Source organism: Toxotes jaculatrix, chromosome 3 (assembly GCF_017976425.1).
Source record: "Toxotes jaculatrix isolate fToxJac2 chromosome 3, fToxJac2.pri, whole genome shotgun sequence".
Taxonomy (NCBI): Eukaryota; Metazoa; Chordata; class Actinopteri; family Toxotidae; genus Toxotes; species Toxotes jaculatrix.
Window position 1 is genome coordinate 6,253,977 of NC_054396.1, and position 23,396 is coordinate 6,277,372.

The 23,396-nt window shown below is 41.4% G+C and overlaps 1 protein-coding gene across 1 annotated transcript; it reads right to left on the reverse strand.

The window, feature by feature from the left end:
- Positions 1 to 10,490: 10,490 nt before the first annotated feature.
- Positions 10,491 to 21,261, reverse strand: zgc:113054 (uncharacterized protein LOC541322 homolog). Its single transcript, XM_041034355.1, has 11 exons — positions 21,056 to 21,261; positions 19,666 to 19,855; positions 19,487 to 19,578; positions 19,162 to 19,394; positions 18,650 to 18,886; positions 18,483 to 18,557; positions 18,125 to 18,341; positions 16,868 to 17,076; positions 15,604 to 15,676; positions 12,784 to 12,901; positions 10,491 to 11,264 (listed from the first exon to the last, which is right to left on the reverse strand). Exons 1-11 carry the CDS (start codon positions 21,069 to 21,071, stop codon positions 11,069 to 11,071), a joined length of 1,656 nt encoding a protein of 551 aa, XP_040890289.1. The 5' UTR covers positions 21,072 to 21,261; the 3' UTR covers positions 10,491 to 11,068.
- Between the last annotated feature and the right edge of the window lie 2,135 nt (positions 21,262 to 23,396).

Here is a 23,396-nt window from a genome sequence, read left to right on the forward strand (position 1 = left end):
TTAGTCTGCATTCATCAGGAAATCATCAGCAACTCTAAGAGGCTGTTTCAATTTTTGTTATTTTATCAAAACCAGACTGAAATATTTTGAAAATGTTCCAGATTCTCTTGGAATGAACTGCTATGAAAAAATAGAGGGTTTTTAATACAGACGGTTTAGATTTTACTCACAGATTTAACTTTCTCTGGACTTGAAGGGCTATTTTATAGTTACTGTAGGAAGTTAACTGAAAACTGTTGTATTTGCACATGTATTTTTAGCTGGAATCGGTCCTCTGATATGAATTATGCTCTAAACTGTGACCATGTTTGACCTTCTGAAAGCTGAACAGGAGCTCAGACAGCAGTGCACAGACTACAAAAAATAAATGTGGATACTGCACATGCTGTGCAAAATTGTATGTTGCGGGTTACATCTACAGGGAACACTGCTTGTGACCAATTTTCTCATTACCTGGTGTAGCACAATTACAAAGCTGAGTGCTCTAGCTCATACTGCTCCATAAAACCTATTGGAGGTCCTTTGTGGTTTTTCGAACATAAAGTGTGTCTGCATAAACAGATGCCAGTTTTAAAGCGAAAACATCTGCACATCTTAAACTCGCTGGATCTCTTTCAAATTACCTGATGGCTTTGGGAGTAGAATGGGCTTCAGAAACTCTAATGTTTTTTAATAACATCCAAATGGCCCGTCCTTTACTGGCCAGGTTCAAAAGCTGTCCCATCCCGGCCGAGCGGATGCGGACAAGGTCAGGTGGTTTTCACTGCTGCACAACACATGCATGCACCTTAATGGTTGCTCAGAGGATAGTGTTAACCTATTAGCTTGCATACTACTCCTCTAGCTCACAGCCTAATTCAAAACACTTGCACAGAGGGCCAAATAGAAACAGTGATATTGAAATGATTAAATGTGAAATGTGCTGTAGCTAGCAAAATACTTCCAAACGCCGCACGCCACTCCGCTGTTGTGTTTAGTGACACAAGACTCGCATTAACAAAGTGATCTATTTGCGTGCTGCTTTGCCATGTTTACATGCATCTCTGCTCACTAATCGGATATGAGGTTTCTTCAGAGTTCAGGCCCTGATCGCTTCATTAGTGTGAAGCTGCTCCTCCTCCAGAGCACACAGCACTAATACCGTCTCCCTTCAGACACAGCACTGCAGCCCAGAGTGGCCTCCCGAGGAAGCAGCACCATTAAATATTAATGCCATGTGTTTAGAGGGTTTTTATTTCAAACAGCGGGTTTGTCAGCATCTTATGTAGTGTTCCTCAAGATTAAGTCCATGTGGAAAATGGGGGTCCCGAAGCTTTATGTAGCATTGTGCCTTCAGAATAATTTAGGCCGTTTTTTCTAATGGTCTTTCTGTGTTAATATTGCCAACATATTCAGTCTGATTTTCTTAAGTAAATGGAGAATTTTTAAGTGTCCCAGAGTAGCGCACTCTGCACCTTGCTGTGCAGTGTAGCTGTCACAAGGTGAAGAATGTTTGGTTACATTAAAGTTGACGTCACTTCAAATATTTGATGCATGTGTTTCTCATATGCCTCTTTCGCGGTTACACCCATGATGCAGAGCATTGTTAGAGCAAAATAGCATGATGTCTAAGAAAACAACATCCAGCTCCACCAAACTATGACATCAAGTCAGTAAATAATACAAAATAAAGATCAGAATCAAGTTCATTCGAGTTCGTTTTATCGCTGGACTACCACACTGCGTCTGTGGATGCAGCAGGACACGTCTAAATTTATTAAAAATCTATCAAGAAATTTGTCATCTGTCCTCATTTTTTGTCATTTGTTCTATTGTCCTAGTTTACATGCCAATTTCACAATTACCCCCTCAAATGAACCTGACCTCACTCTCATATAGGGAAGTGGTGTGTGTGAGCATCATCCTCAATTAGGTCAGGGGCGTTAATAGTACAGTGGAAAACGAACACTCCCCACAACATCCTCCAGGAATTGTGCCTGACACTACTGACTCTCTTGAATCTAAATTTGGGCCACGCGCGTGGATGTGTGTCACCCAAGACTACCCGCCTAATCTCCGCCACAGAAAGTAAAGTGAGTTGTGTGCCCATGGGCAGAGATTGTCAAGGCACAAAGGGAGCTCCCAGCAGGCACTGCAAAAACCAGGCCCTGGGCAGGTTTTTATGATACCTTTCAATCAGCGGATGATTCCCAGCTGAAATGACAGGTGATTTGACTCAGCCTCCAATTAATGACCTCATTTTAACAATTAAGAGCAGAGGAGGAAGGGGAAAGCCCCGTGAAAAGACAGCGAACAGAGCCGGGGGGCAATTTTTGATGCCTTGATAGTACAAGGCGCTAACTATCTCGATATGTCGAACGTGACTGAAGCCTGTGGTCCCAGCTCAGGTGACCTCTCCCTGCTTTAACCAGGTGGCATCCTGCAGGGAGAGCACACACTATTGAGGAGCTGGCATGGGGATGGAAAGGAGGGATGGAGGAGGAGGGTGCGGCTGGGTTAGGGTGAAGGGATGACAGGAAGGTGGCAAGGGGATGATGGAGTGCATCAAGCTGTGTGTGCCCCCCCTTCCACCATCTCTTGCCCCCACCCCCCACAGCATAGAGGAAATTAAAGAGCTGTGTAGCAGGAGGAGAAGAAGGGGAGGAGGGTGGTGATTTAGAGCGTGGCGCAGGGGGATGGGGACCCAGCGCATTGGAGTTAATTACTGAATAATGAGGAACAATTTATTGTGTTCTTGTTAGAGACATCAAAATGCTGCTGGATACTGCCTATAGAGACGAGCATGCCTCTTTCACTCCTTGTGAATCGGTTAAAGTGTGGTGTTTAACTCCAAGTCATTAACAGGCTCCCGCCTTGCTTTGCCTTAACTTATAAAGTGGGGGTGTTGCAGGTCTTCTGGGCTGATGAGGGGACTTATCACATTGCCCTAGAATACTTACACTTTCCTCCAGGCCCTCAGAGTTTATACTAAAACCTAATGAGAGCTGCATTGACACCTTCTCTCCTTGTTTTCAAGTCCTGTGCTGATGATGCTTAAGCTTGATATTCAAAAAAAGGTAGAGAAAAAAGAGCTTTTGATTTTTAGATTATCAGCAATCAAGAACTGAACTGGGCTTTTCTTCATGTAACCTGTAATCCCACAAAGTAATGTAGTTAGTTAATAACATGCTAATTAGTGGCCTTGGAAGTAGCATGGCTGCCACAGCAGGTATTAAACTGGTTAGCTGGACTTGCTAAGGATTGCAGCTCACAGATGAACACACTGTTTAATCCAATCCTGAGACAAATCAGCATCAATTACAGCACTTGCTACTAGAAACTGAAACCTAAGTTTACTCATTTTAATTGTCACTTTGTCCTCATACAAAAAACTACAACTTCCATGAACCATTTTTTTTCTTTTAAATTTGGCTCTCCTGAAATTTAGATCATCGTAACTTGGGATCATGATCTTGATCTGTAAAATTCACCAAAGCTTTCTTTTAAAGGGACAATGTGTAAGAATTGGCCAACTGTTGAATTCGTAGTCCAAACAAACAGGGGGCAGTATATAGCCTAAAAGATCACAAGAAACAAGGAAATGCACTCTTTGGCCCCTCCTCCTCACTTCCTTTCCCCTGTGCCATTGTTGGGCGTACCGGCCTTCTCTGAGTACCTGTCATTGAAGTTGCACATGAGAGCGTTTTGCAGGTGTTTTCTGGGACTGACCACTCACAACCAAGTTTCAACCCTCACGCTGAGCTAACATTATTCTGAATAAATCTAACCTCAGCATAGGGCAGTTGTTGCCATGTTACCAGGCCTGCATGGTTTGGAGAATAATGTTTTCCACACAGATATACCTTGCTGATTATGTAACTGGTAGGCCGCTTTCTTTGGTTATTGTTAGCCTGACAACGACAATTTCACACCCAGTCTGCCCAGTCAGAGAGACAGGGAAGATGTAGTGGTGGCAGGAGAATGAGACACAACAGCTGAGCTTGAGGAAAGAGTGGAGGAAGGCCACAGAGGGTACAGCTGCAACACAGGTTTATAGCCTGCTCACAGCTACTACTTCTTTGGCCTATCATTTTGGACTGTGACTCACTATTGACCAGTGAGGTATAAGTATAATAAGTGGTATTACAAGACAGGGCAGGCTGAGTCTAGCTGGTTAGCACGCTAACATTCATTAACTTCATCCAGCCCTTTAATTACTATCCTTATCTAAAAATAAAAAGGAAGCCACATGACTTACTGTTAAGGCTCTGTTCCAGGGCTGGATTTGTGGTCATCAGCTTAGTTACAAATGTCAGTGGGAATTTGAATGAGGTTTTCTTTCTTCTGGAACAGAACCAAGAAGTCAAAGTTTTACATTGGCCTCTTTAAAGCCTCATATGCCACTTTGTCATATGGACAAAGCTAAAGATTGACAGGCCTGTTGTGTCTGGTTCATTTTGTTAGCTGTGATTGGATAGCTGCTGTTTGTGGTAAGGGTGTTGCCAATCATTTCCTTTTTTCCTGCAGTTAATCATCTAACTGCAAAGTCATTCTTACTGTACAGACACATGAGCATGCTGTGTTCATAACAGTTGTGAAATCCACATTTACAGACTACTTCTTGAAGGTTTTAAACTTTGTTACAGTTTTAAACATGCTTCCTTCCTGCAGGAGTTTCATGCAAATAATTCCTTCATTGTCATTGTAAACATGACATACTCTGTTCCTTGTAAAAGACTGCTTGAATATAACTTCATTTATTTGGCGGGGAGAGAAAAAAGAAACGCTGAATGCAACTTGACTTTATTCTCCACTACAAAAAGACCAACTCTCTGCTTTCTTAACAGCAAAGTGTCAGACTTGCTATCAGTCCTTAGCAGAGTGTGAAGTATCCCAACTCTTTGATGTGTTAAATATGAAATCTGACCATAGAACAAAGCAGCTGTCAGCAACCAGCACGTGTCAAAAGCAATCCACGCCAATTATTATTGAGTTTCTGTCACGCATGCATCTGCTGTGCAGACACTGAGGTGTGTTACAGTATCGCAGTGCTAACAAAGACTTCAGACAGTCTTCGAAAATAAACATCACAGGCTTCAGTTGTCTTCATCAAAAGGATGCTGATGATCGTCTGCAAACACACTCCAAGATGCACCTTTTGTCCAGGCTGCTTGAGATAAGGTTAAACGACTTGCTGCAACACAGCCAGAAGTGTTAGGCCCAACACTGTGTTGTGACCTAGAGAATATGACTTTAACTTTGTCAGAGGTTCTCCACATTAACAGCAACACAATCACTGGATCACAAATCACACACTGTAACTTATGAGAGTTACATGCTGTGTCTGTCGTGACATTGAGGGAGGAAGCGAGAAGGTGCTCGCTGAGTGTGTAGCCATGCTGTGTTGCCCAAATAGATACGTTCCATCTGAGAGTGATGCAGCCTTCGGAATGATCCCGCTAGACAGATGAGTGCTACTTGAATGTTAATGAGGGCTCCTTTAGACACGCATAAATTAAATGATTAGATGTCTGCAATCATGCAAGGTCCTTAGGTGTCCCCTATTTATGGCATTTGAAATGTAGCTGCCTTTATTTACGACATGTCTCCCCTGCACAGGCTTCGCCACCTGAGCAGCCTAACGCTTTCAAAAGACGAGCTTTTTAATGACCTGTAAATGAATCACTCTGGCAGAATCATAGGAGAAGCGGAGCCCTCCCCCTTATTGAAAACAAAAAGGGAAATTGTGCCATCCACTGAAAAAGCTCGCAGTTGTCTGAAATAAAAGCCATGCTACGGGAAATGAGGGATGCGGTAAAACATATTTGTTTCAGAGATGCTGCTTGCTGAAAGATACACTGTCGAGCCTCGGAGAGGGCCTCAGAGGACGGCACAGTCTCTGAACGCAGTCACCTAACAATGAATCTTCATCCTTCTTGGTTCACACGCTCTTCATTGTCGTTTTCTAGTTGCAACAACAGCTATTTTCATCTTCATGATTGCATTAATTACAGCATAACTCATGTCTCTCGGCTCCAGTAGTGTTTTCCCCATAGAAAACAGCTTGTCAAAGCTTCAACAAAGGAAGGGAACAGTACATATACTCAGTTGGCACTTCATTAATCAACATAAGAAATCAGCATGGCTTGACACTTATCTAGCTCCGACTGAATCTACTACTGCAGTTGTATTGTATTTTCTTTTAATAATGTTATTTGATCCTATTCAGAAGATTTTAATGAGATTTAGGCTGCATTCTCATTAATGTAATAATCAGAGATGCGGCCACATATATCCAAATAGCTCAGTGTGTAGGCATACAGCCTTGTGACGGACAGGAAGTAAGTGACTGCTTTTCTATTGAATCACTGGGTACATTTTAAAGACTTCTCAGGGTCCCAAGAAGACCCTTGGGTGCACAGGCAGCAGTAATAAGAAGCACCTATGTTAGTCATCCACTCTTAGGCCAAAGCGAGGGCTTTTTTGTGTTTTTGTGGTGAGAGAGCGAGAGAGGGGAAGAGAGAAATTTCTCTTAAGATTCTCGCTTTTTTCCCCCCTCTATTTATTAGGGTAATGAATTTCCGACTGCAGTGCCAGTTCCACTGAGCCTGCTTCTCGGCCTAATTCTCTGTAACATTTCCTCATTGCCGCTGGGGAACATTATATGAAGGCAGGGCTTACAATACCATCAATATGCCCAAGACGACAATCGGACGTCTCATAGATATTAATGGAAGTGCAAATTAAATCAAAGTTGGAGTGCAGCTATCGGGGCTATGATCAATGCCTTTTGCACAGTCAGATTTAATATGGGGTTTGTAATTTGAGTATCCAAACAAAATGTGCATCTTAATGGGAAAGATGAAAGTAATCCCACATGGGGAGGAAATAATACATTAGCTGCATTGTAATTAGAGAACTCGGAGTGCAATGTTTCCCCAGCTCGGTATTAATGTTGAATAAAAGCCTGATACATTTACTATGTGGATACAGGGTGCGGACATTTGAATTGTTTTTTTTTAGATACCTCTTGAGTTGTCATAGGATGCACCTTTGATAGAAACAGTCATGTAAAGCACAAAAAAAAAACAACAAAAAAAAACACAGTACTGTTGCTTTATCAGTCTAGTCCTGTGACTGATAAAGCAGCAGGAACACATCTGTGTTATTGCAGTCATGGCAAATAATGAAAGAAAAACACATCAGGTACGTTTGGATGTGAATACAACGTATTTGATTTGATTATGAAAAATCCTGTGTTTTAAAGCCAAGAATCTCAAAGCGAACAAAAGTATGTGAAACACGATTTTGGAAAGAAAAAGTTCTTAATAAAACCTGATTGTGCGAGTCACCTCACAGGCATTCAAACAGAATATGATATAATAATACCTATCTCTTTTATTTATCAGTAATCCTCCTGTGTGCACGCAGCATCCAGTTGAAGTGACCCCATGTAAAATCAGCAGGTAGCATGAAGAGAGCAGACAGAAAAACAGCAGAAAAGCTAACACATTATGTCAGACAGTAGTAGACAATGATCCAGCACCTTCATCAAGTGCAACACACACACACACACACACACACACACACACACACACACACACACACACACACACACACAAGAGGCTCATCAAACTTGATGCAACATTTCATGATCAAAATAAAACACCAGTCAATAATCAGTGTCTGTGTGCTTTTGTAAAAGAAAATAAACTTAAATAAATGGATATGAACTTGAACATTTTGATCCCACGTCTGTATCCTAAATTTGAAACTAACTCTAGCAGGTGGTTAGTTTAGTTTGTGTAACTGAAAGCTTGGTAAAACAGGTAGCTTGGCTGTGTCTGGAAATAACACATTTTCTCTAAGCTACGCGGATATATACTAACAGGCTGCAGGCAGCAGCTTTATATTTACGGTACAGACATGAAAACGGTATCAATCTTCTCATCTAACTCTCAGCAAGAAACCTTTAAGCACAACACAGCATTCAGCATGAAAAATAAATCTTTTTTTAACCACTTTTATGTATCAAGGTATAAAACAAAAACCTTTTCTGAAATATCAGTCTACAGATTGTAACAGCTTCAAACATATAGCAGCAACTGCATTTATCTTTTGTTTGTTCATTTAAATCAACTTAAACATTTTAATTTAAATAAGCTTTTAAAGCAATGGCTGACAGCTGAGTTAAAGTTTCACGTGTATTTCAAAATGGCCAAGTGTTGTGACTGCAGTGAAGATCATGTTTTCAATCAGGTAATTAGTCAAATTAAAAATTCTTGGGTCATTAAGTTTGAAGTTCTCGCAGCCCTACTAGCCCTTATTAGAAGATAAATGTTGACATTTTCCTTTTGCTGTTGCACAGCCTTACCTCTGATGATAGCATCAAGGGGCTCAACTCAATTTATAAGAGATAACATTTCATCTTCAAACACCTCACTGAGTGGGTATGTAACAAGACGCTATAATCCATCAATAAAAGTGTATTGATATTGTCAAATGTTAATATGTCATCCATAAACCCTTGGGCATTCTTGTCACCAGGACACAGCCTGCTCAGCAACACATATTGCCTCATCGTATTGCTCAGCTTCGACCCAGGCCTCCCCCTGAATGGCTGCTGCTGTAAAATGTTGCATGCCGTGACTGAGTTGAGCATTAATCAAAGCTGATTTGAAGTGTGAAGGCGCAAGTGCCTTTTTCTGCTGGAGAACTGTTTAGCACAACAGTGCTATGTACAACAGGGTCTCACTCTTCAGCGTAATGGTAGCAAAAGGGGGTCATAAATAATGGATTCAAGATCACTTACACCTCATGAAGCAGGGTATGGCATTCGAGGGGATATCACATATTGCTGCTCAAATTATAGATTTGGCTCTTTTGGCTGCAATTGTGAAGGCAAACAAGACCTTTGAAAGAGGTCTTTGAAAGAGTTTAATGTGGTGCAAAACATGACGGCAAAACAACAGTTTAGACACTGCAGCTGAACGAGGATAGTGAATAGCTGGAATCATAAGTGCTGAGAGTAAAAGAGCTTTAGGTGTCAATTGCGTTTGACAACTTTTTCCATCCCTTTTGATGGACCTGGGGACACAACAATCACTTTTATTCACAGTAACTAAAAACTCACCACACTGTGTCCAGATGTCACCTTTATACAACTTGCAAAAATATGAATGAAAAACACTGAGGTTAACTGAAATCCTATTTGTCTTGAGTAAAGATTTGGTAGGTAGATGCCAGTGTATATCACACTTTATCGACCAGGGTTATAGCTTCATATTTGCACTTCATTTTCACAGAACTTTAAGAAATATTCCAATCTCCTCTTGAAAAACAATAGATATAATTACATTTTTAATGCATTTGAAATGTAACTGTCCACTATCAAACCACATTTAATTGAAAATATATTAGTATTTATACAGCATTTCTCTGTCTCTTATGTTAAGCTGTTTGCATACTAGAATTGGAGAGGTGCTCTTATTTTATCATCATCTCCTCACATACACATAAGGTTCACTGTTATTACCTTTAGATGATAGCAAATAATGTGATAACCTCTTGCTTTAACTTTGTGTCCTTGTGTCACTGCTGTAGCTGCCTGTCTTTATACTGCCCCTCAGTGGTAAGACAGGGAAACTGCCTCAAAAAAAAAAAAAGAAGGTTGTCACCATCCGAACAATTCTGCAAAATCCTGCACGCACACGCTGTGCCACAGTTCGATATTTCACCATAAAATATGAGGATAAGAATCCCAATAATTCCTAATGTGCCAATACAGCTGGAGATAAATAGCACAGAGCAGAGGAGATGATCAGATCTCACTCCATATCTTAATGGGATCCACTCACACGCCATCCCCATTAATGACCAATACCCCAATTATGTAAATCAGAGAACGGTCACTAACAGTGAGAAATTGAAGTTTCTCACATAAACACCAACAGTGTCACATTGCAGAAAGTGCTAATTGGCCACTACTTTTCACATAATTGCAGGGACTGGGGTCATGTCCTCAGCTAACCTCTCCTTTAAGTATTGTTTTTCAGCACACAAACAGTTAATGGAGCAATTAAGATGGCACTCACAAGTACCACTTGTGGGGACCATTTGGCAAGAAAGAGCTAGAGAGAGGTGAACTGGGATGCCGTAATCCTGCATACGGTACACGGCTCCCCCCAGACGGTAAGAGTCTGGGGGGAGTGGCAAGTTAAGGTGCAGACAGGGCATAATACAACTCACTGGTCTCCTGTTCTGGGGTGAATGTAAACTGGTGGTCATCACTGAATCAGTCTGTATTCTGTATTAGGCCCTTTCTGTGAACATTCAAAGCTAATAAACGAGGTTTTACTCCTGGTGTCAATATAAATTGTATAACATACAGCAGATACAGCAGCTTGGACGTGGACATTGTGTAGAAATAACACATATAGTCAGTTGTGCCCTGTACATGCATTCATGCAAAGAAAACTCCCATTTATTCATCCCAATACAAAACTCTGTCCTTTTATTATCCTCTAAAGCACTCTGCACTGCATTTGAATGAAATCGTGCTATAAAAACAAACTAGAAATCCCAAACTTCTCCAGTCTGATCAGCATTTTTGATACAATTCTTTCAGTGGCATTTGAAACAGACACAAGCAGTCACATTCAACAAAACTGTGTTTAAACAGAATTCAGTTTATAAAAATGTGCCAAAACAACATGGACATATTTGACAGGACTTACAGTTTTTCCACACTTGGACTTTTCTCAAACAAATCAGCAAATTTCCACTGTGTGACCAGAGAGCTGGTGGCTGTTTTACTGCTTTTATTACTTAACATGAAAGTTTGTTTTTTCCCTAATAAGAAGTTCAGTGTGCCAGAGTCATAACACGCATACTGAACGTATACAGGATGCTACCAGTCATCTCATCACACCACAAAATAGATGATATCTGACCAAAAGTTAAACATCCGGTAACATATCAACTAATACTGCTGTGAATGTTTCACAGGGAGATCATGTGAATGCCACCTATTTCTGAGACTAATCCTGGGAGAGTGAAGAGGGGGAAAAAATCTCTTCATCTACCCCCTCTACCACAGACTTTGTCCACCCTCTATGACTAAGTTATGCCCTGTCATGTAGTCGGAGGCATCAGATGCCAAGTAGACCACTGCAGCTTGCAGGTCTGTCACTTGAGCCAGTCTACCAGCAGGGATATCTGACAGCCAGCGCTGCACCAGAGGCCTCAGACTCTCCGAGTGGATGAGAGGGGTGTCAACAATCCCCCTGAAAAAGAGAGACAGAGAAAGTGCGAGAGAAAGAGGAACACAAAAAAAAAGAAAGAAAGAAAGAAAGAAAAAGAAAAAAAAAAACAAAAACCACAATGAAATCAGAAGGCATCACAGTTCAGAGCCAGGAGTGACAGCGTTGTTTCAGAGCCACCACTTTGGTGACAAAAATAAACCCAATTATCCTTTGAAGAAAGGGCATGGCATGGCATCTCTGATATTTACTGTGGGACTGGTGGCACTTTAATGACTGGCACATCTCAGGAACAGCCCACGGGTACGAGGGGACGTCTGGTATAATTTGCTCATAGCCTTCGGTTAACTACTTATTATATGCAACTCCCTCATATTCCTGATTGAAATGTGCTTCAACTGCTTTGATGCAGAGACAGTACTTAGAATTCATTAGAAAACAGGTGTGCTGCGCTGTTTTCTAATAGCGCCGTGTCACAACAAATGCAATTCCCTGCAACTCCTCCAGTAAAATATCACAGAGCTTACATTTGAATAAATATGTCAACACGCTCGCTTGTGCCTAATACGAGACGACTTCTGACTTTCTGCACAATCGACATGACAGTGACTAAAAGCCGCAAGGCCTGAATCATTGTTCGATGTATCCCGGTGCCTTGATATGGAATTCCAACATTTGGCTAAATTAGCACTTCCAAGGAGCGTGTGACACCTTGGTTAACATATTCCACCTCAATTATATTTCTCTTCAGCTGCCCTGTTATCTGGAACCTTTCCTGGCAATCAGAGGTACTGTTTTCCCTCAGCCAATTTTCTAGATAATGCAGCTTATCACCGCTGCGGCTAAAGTTGCCAATGGAATCAGGCTCCAGTCAACCTCGTGAGCGCTAATTGTGTCCCTTTTTTATGCATATTTACCGACTGTCACTTCAAAGAAATCAGCAGCCCATTGAGACACCCAGTTAGCGAGGGGAGAGAGAATTGCTTCTTTGCAAATTAAAATTAGCAAACAAGCTGCCGATAAATAAAGCTGAGCGCGGCGCGTGTGTGAGGGCTTTGTTCTGGGGCTGTGACTGGGCCTGGATTGCCCAGTGCCACCGGACGGATTTGCTCAGGGATGGCTGGGGCTAAGGGATGCTCCACTTAACACACACACTCCCCTCTACACATACACAGCCCTTCCTGTGTTCTCCTCCTCTTTTCTTCCCACTGCTCAGCTTCACAGACAAATAGATACAAACAAGGCGCTATTGTTACAGAGACACTTGGAGTGAGGTTGCAAATTTGATTCCCTAATTGAATAGAACAATTAGAGCAAGTGTTTGGTTGATTCATCCCTCAAGACGTCATCTAATTAAGCACTGGTGCATTGTTTGAGGACTTAAATTAGTGCATCATTCTCAAATGGGGCTCTTCATATGAAAGCAAACACACTAATCACCACTTCCTTTTGCAGCTCAATCCCTTACCACACTCAAAGGTGGACCAGTGTGTTTTGACACAAATACACAAAGAGACGAAGGCCCAGAACAGACAGCACTTACGGTGAGATGCAGTTGACGCGCACTCCTCTGTCAATCCATTCAGTGCCCAGAGTCTGAGTCAGTTTGACTACTCCAGCCTTGGATGTGTTGTAGGAAAGCTGCTTCTGGGGATGGGGGACTGCAGGGTAGAGGAAAGAAAATCTGTTACCTTAAATGGACAAAAAAAGCACAGCGATTCATAAAGATAACATTTATTGCATCATTAATAACAGTAATGGTAATAATGTACTTCCCAGGTAATCATTAAAATATTCTGTTTTATTTTTTTTTAAACATGAAAAAAAGAAAACAATGGTTGTTTTCTCAAAGGGCGCTAACAACCTACATACATTTCATACTGCAGTCCATGCAGTTTCTTGCGGACACTACATAAGAGCTCTTCCATTAGCTGCTGGGGGACTCTGCGGATGAAGCCATGTAAAATTAATTGCTTATAATGTCCAGTTTTGCTCTGTCCTCAGCAACAAAGGCAGGGAGCCATTTGTTTGCCTTGACCATCACAGATGCTGCACACTGCATGGGATGCCGGGACAGGGGCTCATTTTCTGCTGGTTGATTAATCATCACAAGGAAGGCTCCAAGTTACATACAACTTTAGTAGTTAACCTCATCACCTGCCGATCTGACTGCCAAATGGCTTCAGTGTGAGACCGGGATGATAAATACCGGCCAGCTGCAAAGAGGCAGGGACCGGTCCTGGGGAGAAAAGGCTGGAGCATCCTGCACACTTTGCTGGGAGGAAAGGAGGAGAATGTGCAGGATAGAGGAAGAAGGTGGAAAGTGCTGAGGAAATAATTTGTAAAGGGTTGGACGCCGGCATCACAGCTGAGAGTGTGGTTGAGTGGGATTGTGTAGAGTGTGGCGAGATAGCAGAGGAAGGTAAGGTTGGGATGGGCAGGGCTGGATAAGGGTAGGCTAGGACCTCAGAGGAGCAGGCGAGGAGGAGCAGAGCCCAGGGCTTACACGCAGATTGAAGGTGAAATCCGACTTATCAGGACAGGAAACACAGCTCAAAATGCCTAACAGCACTAATCCTCACTCAAGACCTGATGATACGGCCCCAAAATACCATTCAGAAAATGCCTTCATCCTTTAAATAAACCTGCATTGATGTTTTCACCGTCTTAAAGAGCAGTAATCCCCAGAGAAGGGAAAAAGAGGTAGAAGGAGAGCATTCTCCAAAGCCCTCTTTAACATTCACCCTGCTACTTATTGCCCATTTCAAGTGGAAGAAAACATGCTCTTTTATCAGGCACGCCTTTAAATTTTGAATTCCTCTGAGCAGATAAGGAGATCAAATGATGCACTCTTTTCCCATAATGCTGCTAATGTACATTACCATGCAGCTGAGATCTGCAGGTATGTGTGTGTGAGAGTCACAAATCCCTCACCAAGGTCGTCGAGCTGTCAAAAAAACTGAGTGTGACCATGTGAACTGTTTCCTGTCTGGGTGTCTTTGAGCTGTTGGCCATGATGCAGAAAAAAATGGTGCTTGATGGTCAGGAGTGTGCGTGTATGTGTGTACGTGTCCTTCTATGGTCGTGTGGACAAATTTTGTTTTGAAACCACTGTTGTAAGGACACTTGGGTCGATCCTCACATACTCAAAGGGCTGTTTGAGGGTTAAGACCAGGTTTTAGGGTTCAGGTTAGAATCAGGTTTAGATTAGGGTTAGGGTAACCGTTGGTGTTAGGCGTTTATTTGTGATGGTTAAGGTTAGGGTAAGGGGGCTAGGGAATGCATTATGTCAATGAGTGTCCTCGTGACTATAGAGAGACCAATGTGAGAGTGCGTGTGTGTGCGGAGGGGGTGTTAGTGGGCACACACACACATTCTATTCAGCAGATGGACAAAAAGCTGTCATTGTGCATTTTAATTGGGCATTTACGGCTGCTTTTTGGGCTTCCACTTGGCTAGAACAGGTCCCATCTGATTACACATTATGACAATATTACAACAGATGTCCAGACCAATAAAGTAAATTCCTGAAGGACTGTACGTAATGTGAGTAATTGATCATTTTTTTTTACGCTGGCCTCTATTTACCAGCATGCTCCTGTTTTACAGATTGCCCCTGCAGCCGGGACTGGGGCCCATATGGCACAGCGGTTTACTGGCGATTTGACTATGCTCCTGATGAAGTGTTGCCGTTCCTTTGGAGGAACCTGTTGGAGGAGGAATATTACACCGGTGCTGTGAATTACAAGGCTTTTAACTAGGCTCTCACTAAACTCTAAAAGTGTCTTCCGCTGTTCAAACAAGGCTGCTGGCACAGGCTGAGGTTTTGCCGCTGCACAGGAACCCTCCCTTCCCAAGTTGGACCTCAGGTTGCCTTCCACATCCTCCAGACAGCTCCGCAGAGAGGGGATGTTTATTATGATGCAAAACCACCTCAGCGAGACGCAATCACAACACTTTGTATTTCCTGCTAGGCTCACTGTATGTAGGGATGGATGCATCTCTATAGAACAGTTTAACTGGGGTACAAGTTGCAAAGGAGAAAAGCTGCCTAATCCTGTTTTAAATGAGCAGGTTCACCTTAAGTTTTCTCCTAAACACAAAAACTGCAGGAGGTACTTAAATCTGATTTTTTTCAACTTCACAATTGTAATGATTTAAAGTCAGATATGATGACCTTCTGTCTGATGATGAAAACTATGTGATGTGTACTCGGGCACATAGCTGTACAGAATAAATGTATTTAACTCTCTACTTCCTCCCCCTCCTCCCCTCAGCCTAACTCTCCACGCCAAATGGAGAGATTAAAAGCAGACATGGATGGGCTCCAGAGAGGGGGTGGGGGAATAGAATCATCACTCACCTATTAGACTGGCCATGGAAGCTGTGTTGATAATCTTGCCGTATCCTTGCTTCAACATCACTCGACCTGCTGCCTAAGGCAAGGATTCAGGGGAAAGAGGCACATTAAACACCTTATTATGGAACCGATACACCTACCAAAAGCCTGAGTACAGATCAACAGAAAAACATGGAGTTTATCCTTGTAGACAGACATAGTGTTTAAACAACATTCGTGAACGTGAGCACATTTTAAAGCTTCACATAATGGTAGAAGGGGTGGTATATAAACGACTGACAGCAACTAGATAATTTGCAACTAAATTTAGTAACAACAGAGCAGCTAAAGCTGGCCAGACCTACAGTAATTAGGTCACAGTCTAACTAGTTTCGACAGAGATAGACTACTGAAGTGAATATGTGATCAAGATTCACACAAGCAAATTGATGACAGAAGTACAGAAATATTTGTAATTGTAACATTTTTAACTTCTGATAAAGCATACATGACTGAAGACTTTAAGTAGGAAAATTCTGGTTTTACCATTGTAGTGAAATCATTTGTACCTCCTGTACAGATTTGTTGCTTTAAAATTGTTTTTTTTAACTGCTTTCCCATTATAAAGGTGATATGATCAATACAAAAAGAAATATATTGATCACACATTAATTTTAAGTGTGCCTGATTCTGTCACTGTTGTTTTATTGCTGTTAAACACAGACATTTATTCTGATTATGTACAATTATTCCAGTTCCAGTAAGATGAACAAAAGATACCTGCAGATTAAAGTGATCCATAAAGGATTTTAGCTGAGTCTCTTATTGTTAAGTAAATTGTTGCATCAAGCAACGGTGCAGAATTTGATGACACACACAAGCTTTTTTTTTTTTTTTTTTTTTCCCCCAAATACAAAATTATAATATTCTCCTCTGTTTGAACCTATAGGTCCAATGGAAGAAAATTAAAAAAATAAAATAAAATAAAATAAAATAAAATAAAATAAAATAAAATAAAATAAATAAAATAAAAATAAAATTCTCTGTACAAAGTGTTTCAAAGAGTAAAATTCTTATGAAACTATTAAAGAGTCTAAATAAATGAAACCCAAACCTTAACTTCATATAATTTCCTTCTACAAGTTTATATTTGTCACTCTGTAAATTCCACATTACACTATAGCAGTAAGGTGAAGAATAAACCATCTCTGTGGCAGCAACAGTCAGCACGCATGCACGCACGCACACAGAGACACTCTCTATGTCTTTTACATCCAGTGATACACACCTGACAGCACATGAAAGTCCCCCTCAGGTTGACATTAAAGGTTTGGTCCCACTCCTGTAGACTGGTGTCTTCACTGGGTGAGTTCATGTTGATGCCGGCGTTGTTACAAGCGATGTGGATCGCTCCCCATTTGGAGACAATGTTGTCAATCATCCTCTGGACATCATCTGACTTGCTGATGTCAGCTGTGATTGGAATGGAATTAATACCTGTATAAAAAAAAAACATGGTTGTCTGTTAGAACACTGTGCACATACTGTACATTTAGTAATAGATGATATGAATGACTGTACTTGGATATTTAAGAAGTTTATTTTTGATAAGATGAACAAAAGAACATGAATAAGGCACACAAAACAGAAATAAATTAAAAATTAAACATTCTATTAAATAGCATTTTGCTTCTCTTTTTTAATGCGTGGGACATTTCACCCTGTGGGAAAAACTTGACAGAACTCGTTTGACCGGGCAGAGTATATCTTCTCCTTTAGCATGCTGCCATCTGCTGGCCACATACCAAAAACTGACAGCAATGACAAATGATGACTTCTGGCACAAAGGTGAACAAACCCAGTTTGAAAGTATTCATGCGGTTGTTGAAGAAGTGCTGCTGTTCAACCCATTAATGGTTGAGAGGACTGTACATCAGTATGACATTAGATGCGTGTGACACTGCTGACTGACCTGTTTCACCAGTCCGAGGGCCCCATTATGCTGTAAGTCTTACAGATTTTCACACATTTCATTCTGCCACCTATAGAAGCTTTAATTATCAGTAATTACATGGTTACAGAGGCACTCCCTAATGTTGTTATTGCGTCAATAACTTCAGTGGCTGCTAGGAGAGAAGTTTATTTTTCCCTTACAGAAATACACTGACGTCACAGGAATATTCCAAACCGAGTAACAATAGGAGAACTAACGGAAAACTAATCAGCAACTATATTGATAATTGAGTAAAAAAGCAAACTGAAAATGTAGATCTGTTGCAGAGCCCGGTGTAACTTTAGAAGTTGAGGCCGAGTAAATATTTGTACAAGTCTCACCAGCTAGCCTGCAAACACTATGGCAAACAAATACAGAGCTTCTGTTTGGTTGCAAACCTGCCATTTTCCCTCAGAAAACACACCAAGTTCAGTTTCACTTGAACTGTACTACTGGCCTGAGCTCCAACAGAGATAAAGAAATGCAGGAAACTGGATGGGGATATGCAGTTCATGCTGAATTCTACATTTGATGTGCATACATGTGCCATACCTTTAAGAGAGAGCTCCTTTGCCACCGTCTCCGCTTTAGCTGTGTCCAGGTCTACTACAGCCACCTTCGCACCAGCCTCCCCCAGGGCATGAGCAAATGCTCGGCCTATACCCTGACCAGCACCTGTCACGTAGGCCACTTTTCCATCAAGGCGCATCCGATCGAGAATGGGGCGCCCCTTAACCCCACGGAAAACCTCGTCATCTAATATTTTACTCTAACAAACAGAAACAAGAAAAGCAGACGTGATCACTGAGAATGATGCTGCTAAAAGGAGACACTCATCTGTGCAAGTATGACGACAGGTGTGCCATTTCATATCAGTACTGGTCGATCGCTGGAGTTTTCTAAACAGTACCTGTGTCCTTAAGCACTCAGAGGCCGCAGATACCCGGCAGATAACACTGATGCCGTCTCTGAGAGGGATGATGACCTTTAAAACGTTTAAACAAGACGGACATCATTAACATAAAAAAGAAACAGTTATAAAACACACACAGGAACATGTAAAGGTTTGAAACATACCTGCTCCACACGTGGATCATTAGAGACATACTGGTTGAATTCTCGAAGGGCCAGTCCATTGTTATCTGTGGTGTCTTTGAGATAAACCTTCGCTTTGAACAGTGAGTTATCTACACATATGACCCCTCGTAATCTCAGCAGATTGTTGTCTAGAATAAAGTTGTAGTAGTTGATGTAATTACTCTTGTCAGCATCAATGAAGACCATGTCAAACTGTTCACCAGCAGCAGCCAGATCCTGGAACGGACAGATGGTTATTTGAAAACCTGCCATGTGCCCCATAGTTTAACTAACACCAAAAAAAAACAAAAAAAAAACACTATTAACCTTTGCTTGCTCTGATTATGCAAAGCAGCTGGCATAACACACACTGACTGCAGTTGTAAAAGGGAAACGTGGTACTTAAATGTTATTTGTTGGCAAAACAGTCCCCTTAATCCTCTTAAGAATCTCTGAAAATGTCAAATGCTCTTTGACAGGCCTTCAGTAGTGTTTGGTTTCTTTTCTCTCACCTTTAGGGTGTCCATAGCAGATCCAGTTTTGACAGTAATCTTCTTGCCATGTGGAGACATGTCAAAAATGGGCTGAGCAAACTCTTTGAGGTATGGCTCTATCTCGCAAGCAACTATGCGGCCATCCTCAGGAAGCCCTTCAGCCATGGACAGAGCTCCGTAGCCGGTGAACATCCCAATCTCAAGGACATTCTTGGCTTGAGTCATATGAATCAGCATCTTCAGGGTCTGGCCTGCCAAAATACACACCAGTGAGCACGTCATCACTCTATGGTAGATAAGTAAATATAACGGCAATTAAGCATTACACACGTAAATGTCCAACCTTCAACATGTCCAGTGATGCACTCCTTGGGAAGCCGGAACATGGTTTTGCCCTCCTTGTACACTTGATCCCAGTCATGAGAAACTGTTTTTCTACAAATTATACTGATGTTAGCACAAGTAACCTCATTATTATTATTTTGAGCTTTGGGTGATTATGTATTCAAAGCCAGGACATACTTATACAGCTCTGCCAGTGGCTCACTCTCCTGTGTGGTCATTTTCTCCAGGTAGTCATCCAGGCCACTGGCTATGTCCAGAGCCTTCTGCAAGTGGCTTTTCAGCTCTTCTGGGACACTACCACTGGATGCAGCAATCTCACTGGCTTTTGTTAGGAGATCAACGAGGACCTCCACTGGAGTGTCAGGAACTGAGGGAATAACAGAAATAATAGTTTAGCAGTTGTGAAGGAATTGTCTCATTCTTTACATCTCTAGGTGGTTTCAAGTAGTGTTTCCACAGGTCACTTGGAAGTAAGCCCTCAAAGCAATAGCTCATTGTTTGTCTCAAAGATAGCTGTGAAGACATGGTGATGGTGTCAAGCTAGCCCAGGACCCAACAGCAGTTGCCATGGAAACCAAGGTCCGTAAGATATGAGGGACCAAGTCTCCAGTGGAAGGGGTGAATAGTCATAATACTGGTCCCCTTCAGGGTCACAAGATACAGTCTTCCCATGAGAGGACACAGGTGCATGAAATATACAACACAACTTGTGTGAATATGATTTGTTGTTTAGGTTTTGGTACCCAGTGAAATAGTCACACATCTGGATAGGTACTGTTGTCCTGTGCAGAATATCATTATGTGGACATACAGTAAGTTTTTGTATGGGTATAAATACGCCCTGCAAGAAAGATAACCTTCAGCTGGGTGGGTTTACACAGTGTTACATTTGTGCCAATCATCTCTATTCTCCTTGTCCAAGCTTCAATAAAAGCTTCAGCATAAGACGTGGGTTTCCTTAAACTTCTTCCATCACAAGCTAACCAGCTGCAAGATTTCCATCACAGTAATCAGCTGCTCTCTCTGCTAATCAGGCCTTCTCCAGGCACTATGATGCAGGGCTCCAATAATTCATCACCTATGTTCATTATCTGGTGATCTGTGATCTGCACGTTATTTTCTTAATTATTCTTGGTTGTTGGTTATATTTGGTCTATAGAAATGGCAGAAAATGCAAATCACAGCTTCCTCCCCAAATTGCTTGCTGTGTGTGTGTGCGCCCACACATATACAAAAAGCACTTCTAATGCTTGTATGTTAAGCTTGTATGTATCAGGTATAGGTTTATGTGCTTCTTACGTTAATATATTATTATATAGATTATATTCAGCGTAAAAACGTCTTCCTCAGACCACGATCTAGACAGCAGGCGTCAGTGAGGACAACTGTCTGCCTGCAAGACACATTTCGTCTGATAAGTGAGGCGCTGATAAACACTGTAGAGTTTACTTTTCAAAGTTACGATACGAGTTCACCCCCTCTCGATATTTACTTTGACCCGGTCACACAAAGCAAAAAAAAAAAAGAAAGAAAGAAAACAAAACAAAGAATTAAGCAACAATCTTACCTTTTTCGGCTGGCATGGTGCGCGTTTATGGGCGTGACGGACCTCGGCAGCTGACAGCCACAGTGGCAGCACTTGTTAACGTGGTGGCTGAGTTTCTGTTATATCACAGCAACTATGCAAATCGTTGAGTGAGGGGAGTGACTGGTGACTTGCACAACAGGCGAATACGCTCATTATCCAACAGCACGCGGCACGTGTGCGCGTGGTGTCTGCAGCTATGGATTTTTCGATACTTTGCAAACACGCAGACGTGGACTGACAAACAGAGGGGTTGACAGAGAGACAATCCGGAGACACGAGGAGAAAACTAAAAACCTCACGTGGGTCACGGGAGTAGCAAACGGGGTTTCCTGAATCAATGTACAACTTTGTCAGGGAGCATCAAGGTGAATCTTGAGGGTGTTTGATGATGGGCCAGTACAATTGGGGGTATTTATAGTTGGGTCCCATAGCCCACAAACACAGAGAAAGTAGGGTGAATAAGGTACAGACACCATTTTACTTCACCTTGAGTGTGTAGAGATTAAATTTGTCCGAAAAAGCAAAAGTATAATATACACAGCTTTGTTTACAAGCCATTAACATTTAAGCCATTTAAGCAAATGTTAAATGGCTTAAATAGAGTCACAATTCTCACATGTAACTACAAAAACTCTGCATTTACACTTGTGTTGTCCACCAGCCACGTGAGTTACATGCATGCTGTCTCACTGACATGCTTTAGTGGAACATCTAAATACAAGGGATCCATCACTTATCTTAATTAGCTGCATCTATGATTTCCTGCCAACATTTACAGCAGAAAAAAAAGCCTACAGAAACATATGCAGCTAACCATTCAGTTTGTAGCAGATAGCAAAAGCTGAAATAATATCAAACTTAATATGTGAGTGTAATATGTGTGGAAACTTGATGTTATGGGGAGTGAACAATGACATAAATTATAAAACATTTACAATCTCACCATGCTGGGTCAGAGAGAGCTGTTTTAACAAAACATATTTTGAACAATTCCAACATTAGGTCCCAGAAACCAAAAGAAAAACAGTATGATGTGGAATAATGAACCCAAAGGCATGGCTGTGAAGTGTCAGGCTGTGATCAAACAAAAGAGTCAATGATCACATTTTAATGATTAAAACTACTCAGTGAACAATCAGTAAAAGATTTGTTTGCTTCAGAAAGAAAAATGTGTTTACATTCAACCTCTACTGATCAATATTCTGATATCAACATTGAATCAAATGACTGAACACAGAAAACAGAGGCTCAGTGGTTAGCACTATTGCCTCCTTGCAAGAATGTCCTTGGTTCAAAGGATGGTGTCTGTGGTGGTTTGTCTGTGTGTGATAAGCTGAATTTATACTTTTGTACACTGAATATGTCGGAACTAGGCAGACACAACATGGGGACCTCAAGATTCGTGATTAGTCAGCTTCAGAAGCTTGTTTTTCTGCAGATTTCCAGCACCAGTATGCCAGTAGAGACAGTAGAGACAAAAATTTCTTTGCATACCTTCATTGGTCCATCTCATAAAGTTCATGAAATGATGTTAACACAAAACTGTTTGTATTCAAACAGAAATTGTATGGGGCTGAGCACAACCAGCTGTGTGACCTAGTTTAGAACTTCCATCCATCCATTTTCTATACCGCTTGATCTGTCAGGGTCGCGGGGAAGCTGGAGCCTATCCCAGCTGACTACGGGTGAGAGGCGGGGTACACCCTGGACTGGTCGCCAGTCAATCACAGGGCTGATAGTTTAGGGTGGGTTTTCTTATGAATTCAACTTTTAATTTATAAGAAAAAGAACATGTTATTTCTTCTTTCAAAATTTACTTAGTCTTACTTCAAAACACAGCTGCGTTTTAAGTAGGACCTGGTCACTGTATCAAACTGAGCGCAGATTCAGTTGAACCACATCAAAGCTGCACATAAAGTTATTCAAGGTTGGGCTCACAGGTGACATATTACTTAACACTGTGCAATACATTTTCTTAGAAAATGCCCATCCCTTAATAGATTTTTGCTTTCTAATATTCCAGCTCAGCAACCATAACTTCTCTGAACATTTAAAAATAATAATATGTTTTATCATCTATAGTCCAGTTGGACTTTTTTTTTTTTAACAGTCTATACTTTTGTGACGAATGTCTATACTGTGTGAATGTAAAGCATTACATTAAACGCGCAGTGATAAAGATTATGATTTATTATCTGTGACATCTATTAGCTTAGCTGCCTACATAATGAAGTCCAGGACTTCATTATACAGGGTTACCCCAGACACATTCCTGTAGATTTGATTGATAGTTGTTGGTGATAACGCAACAAAGAATGTA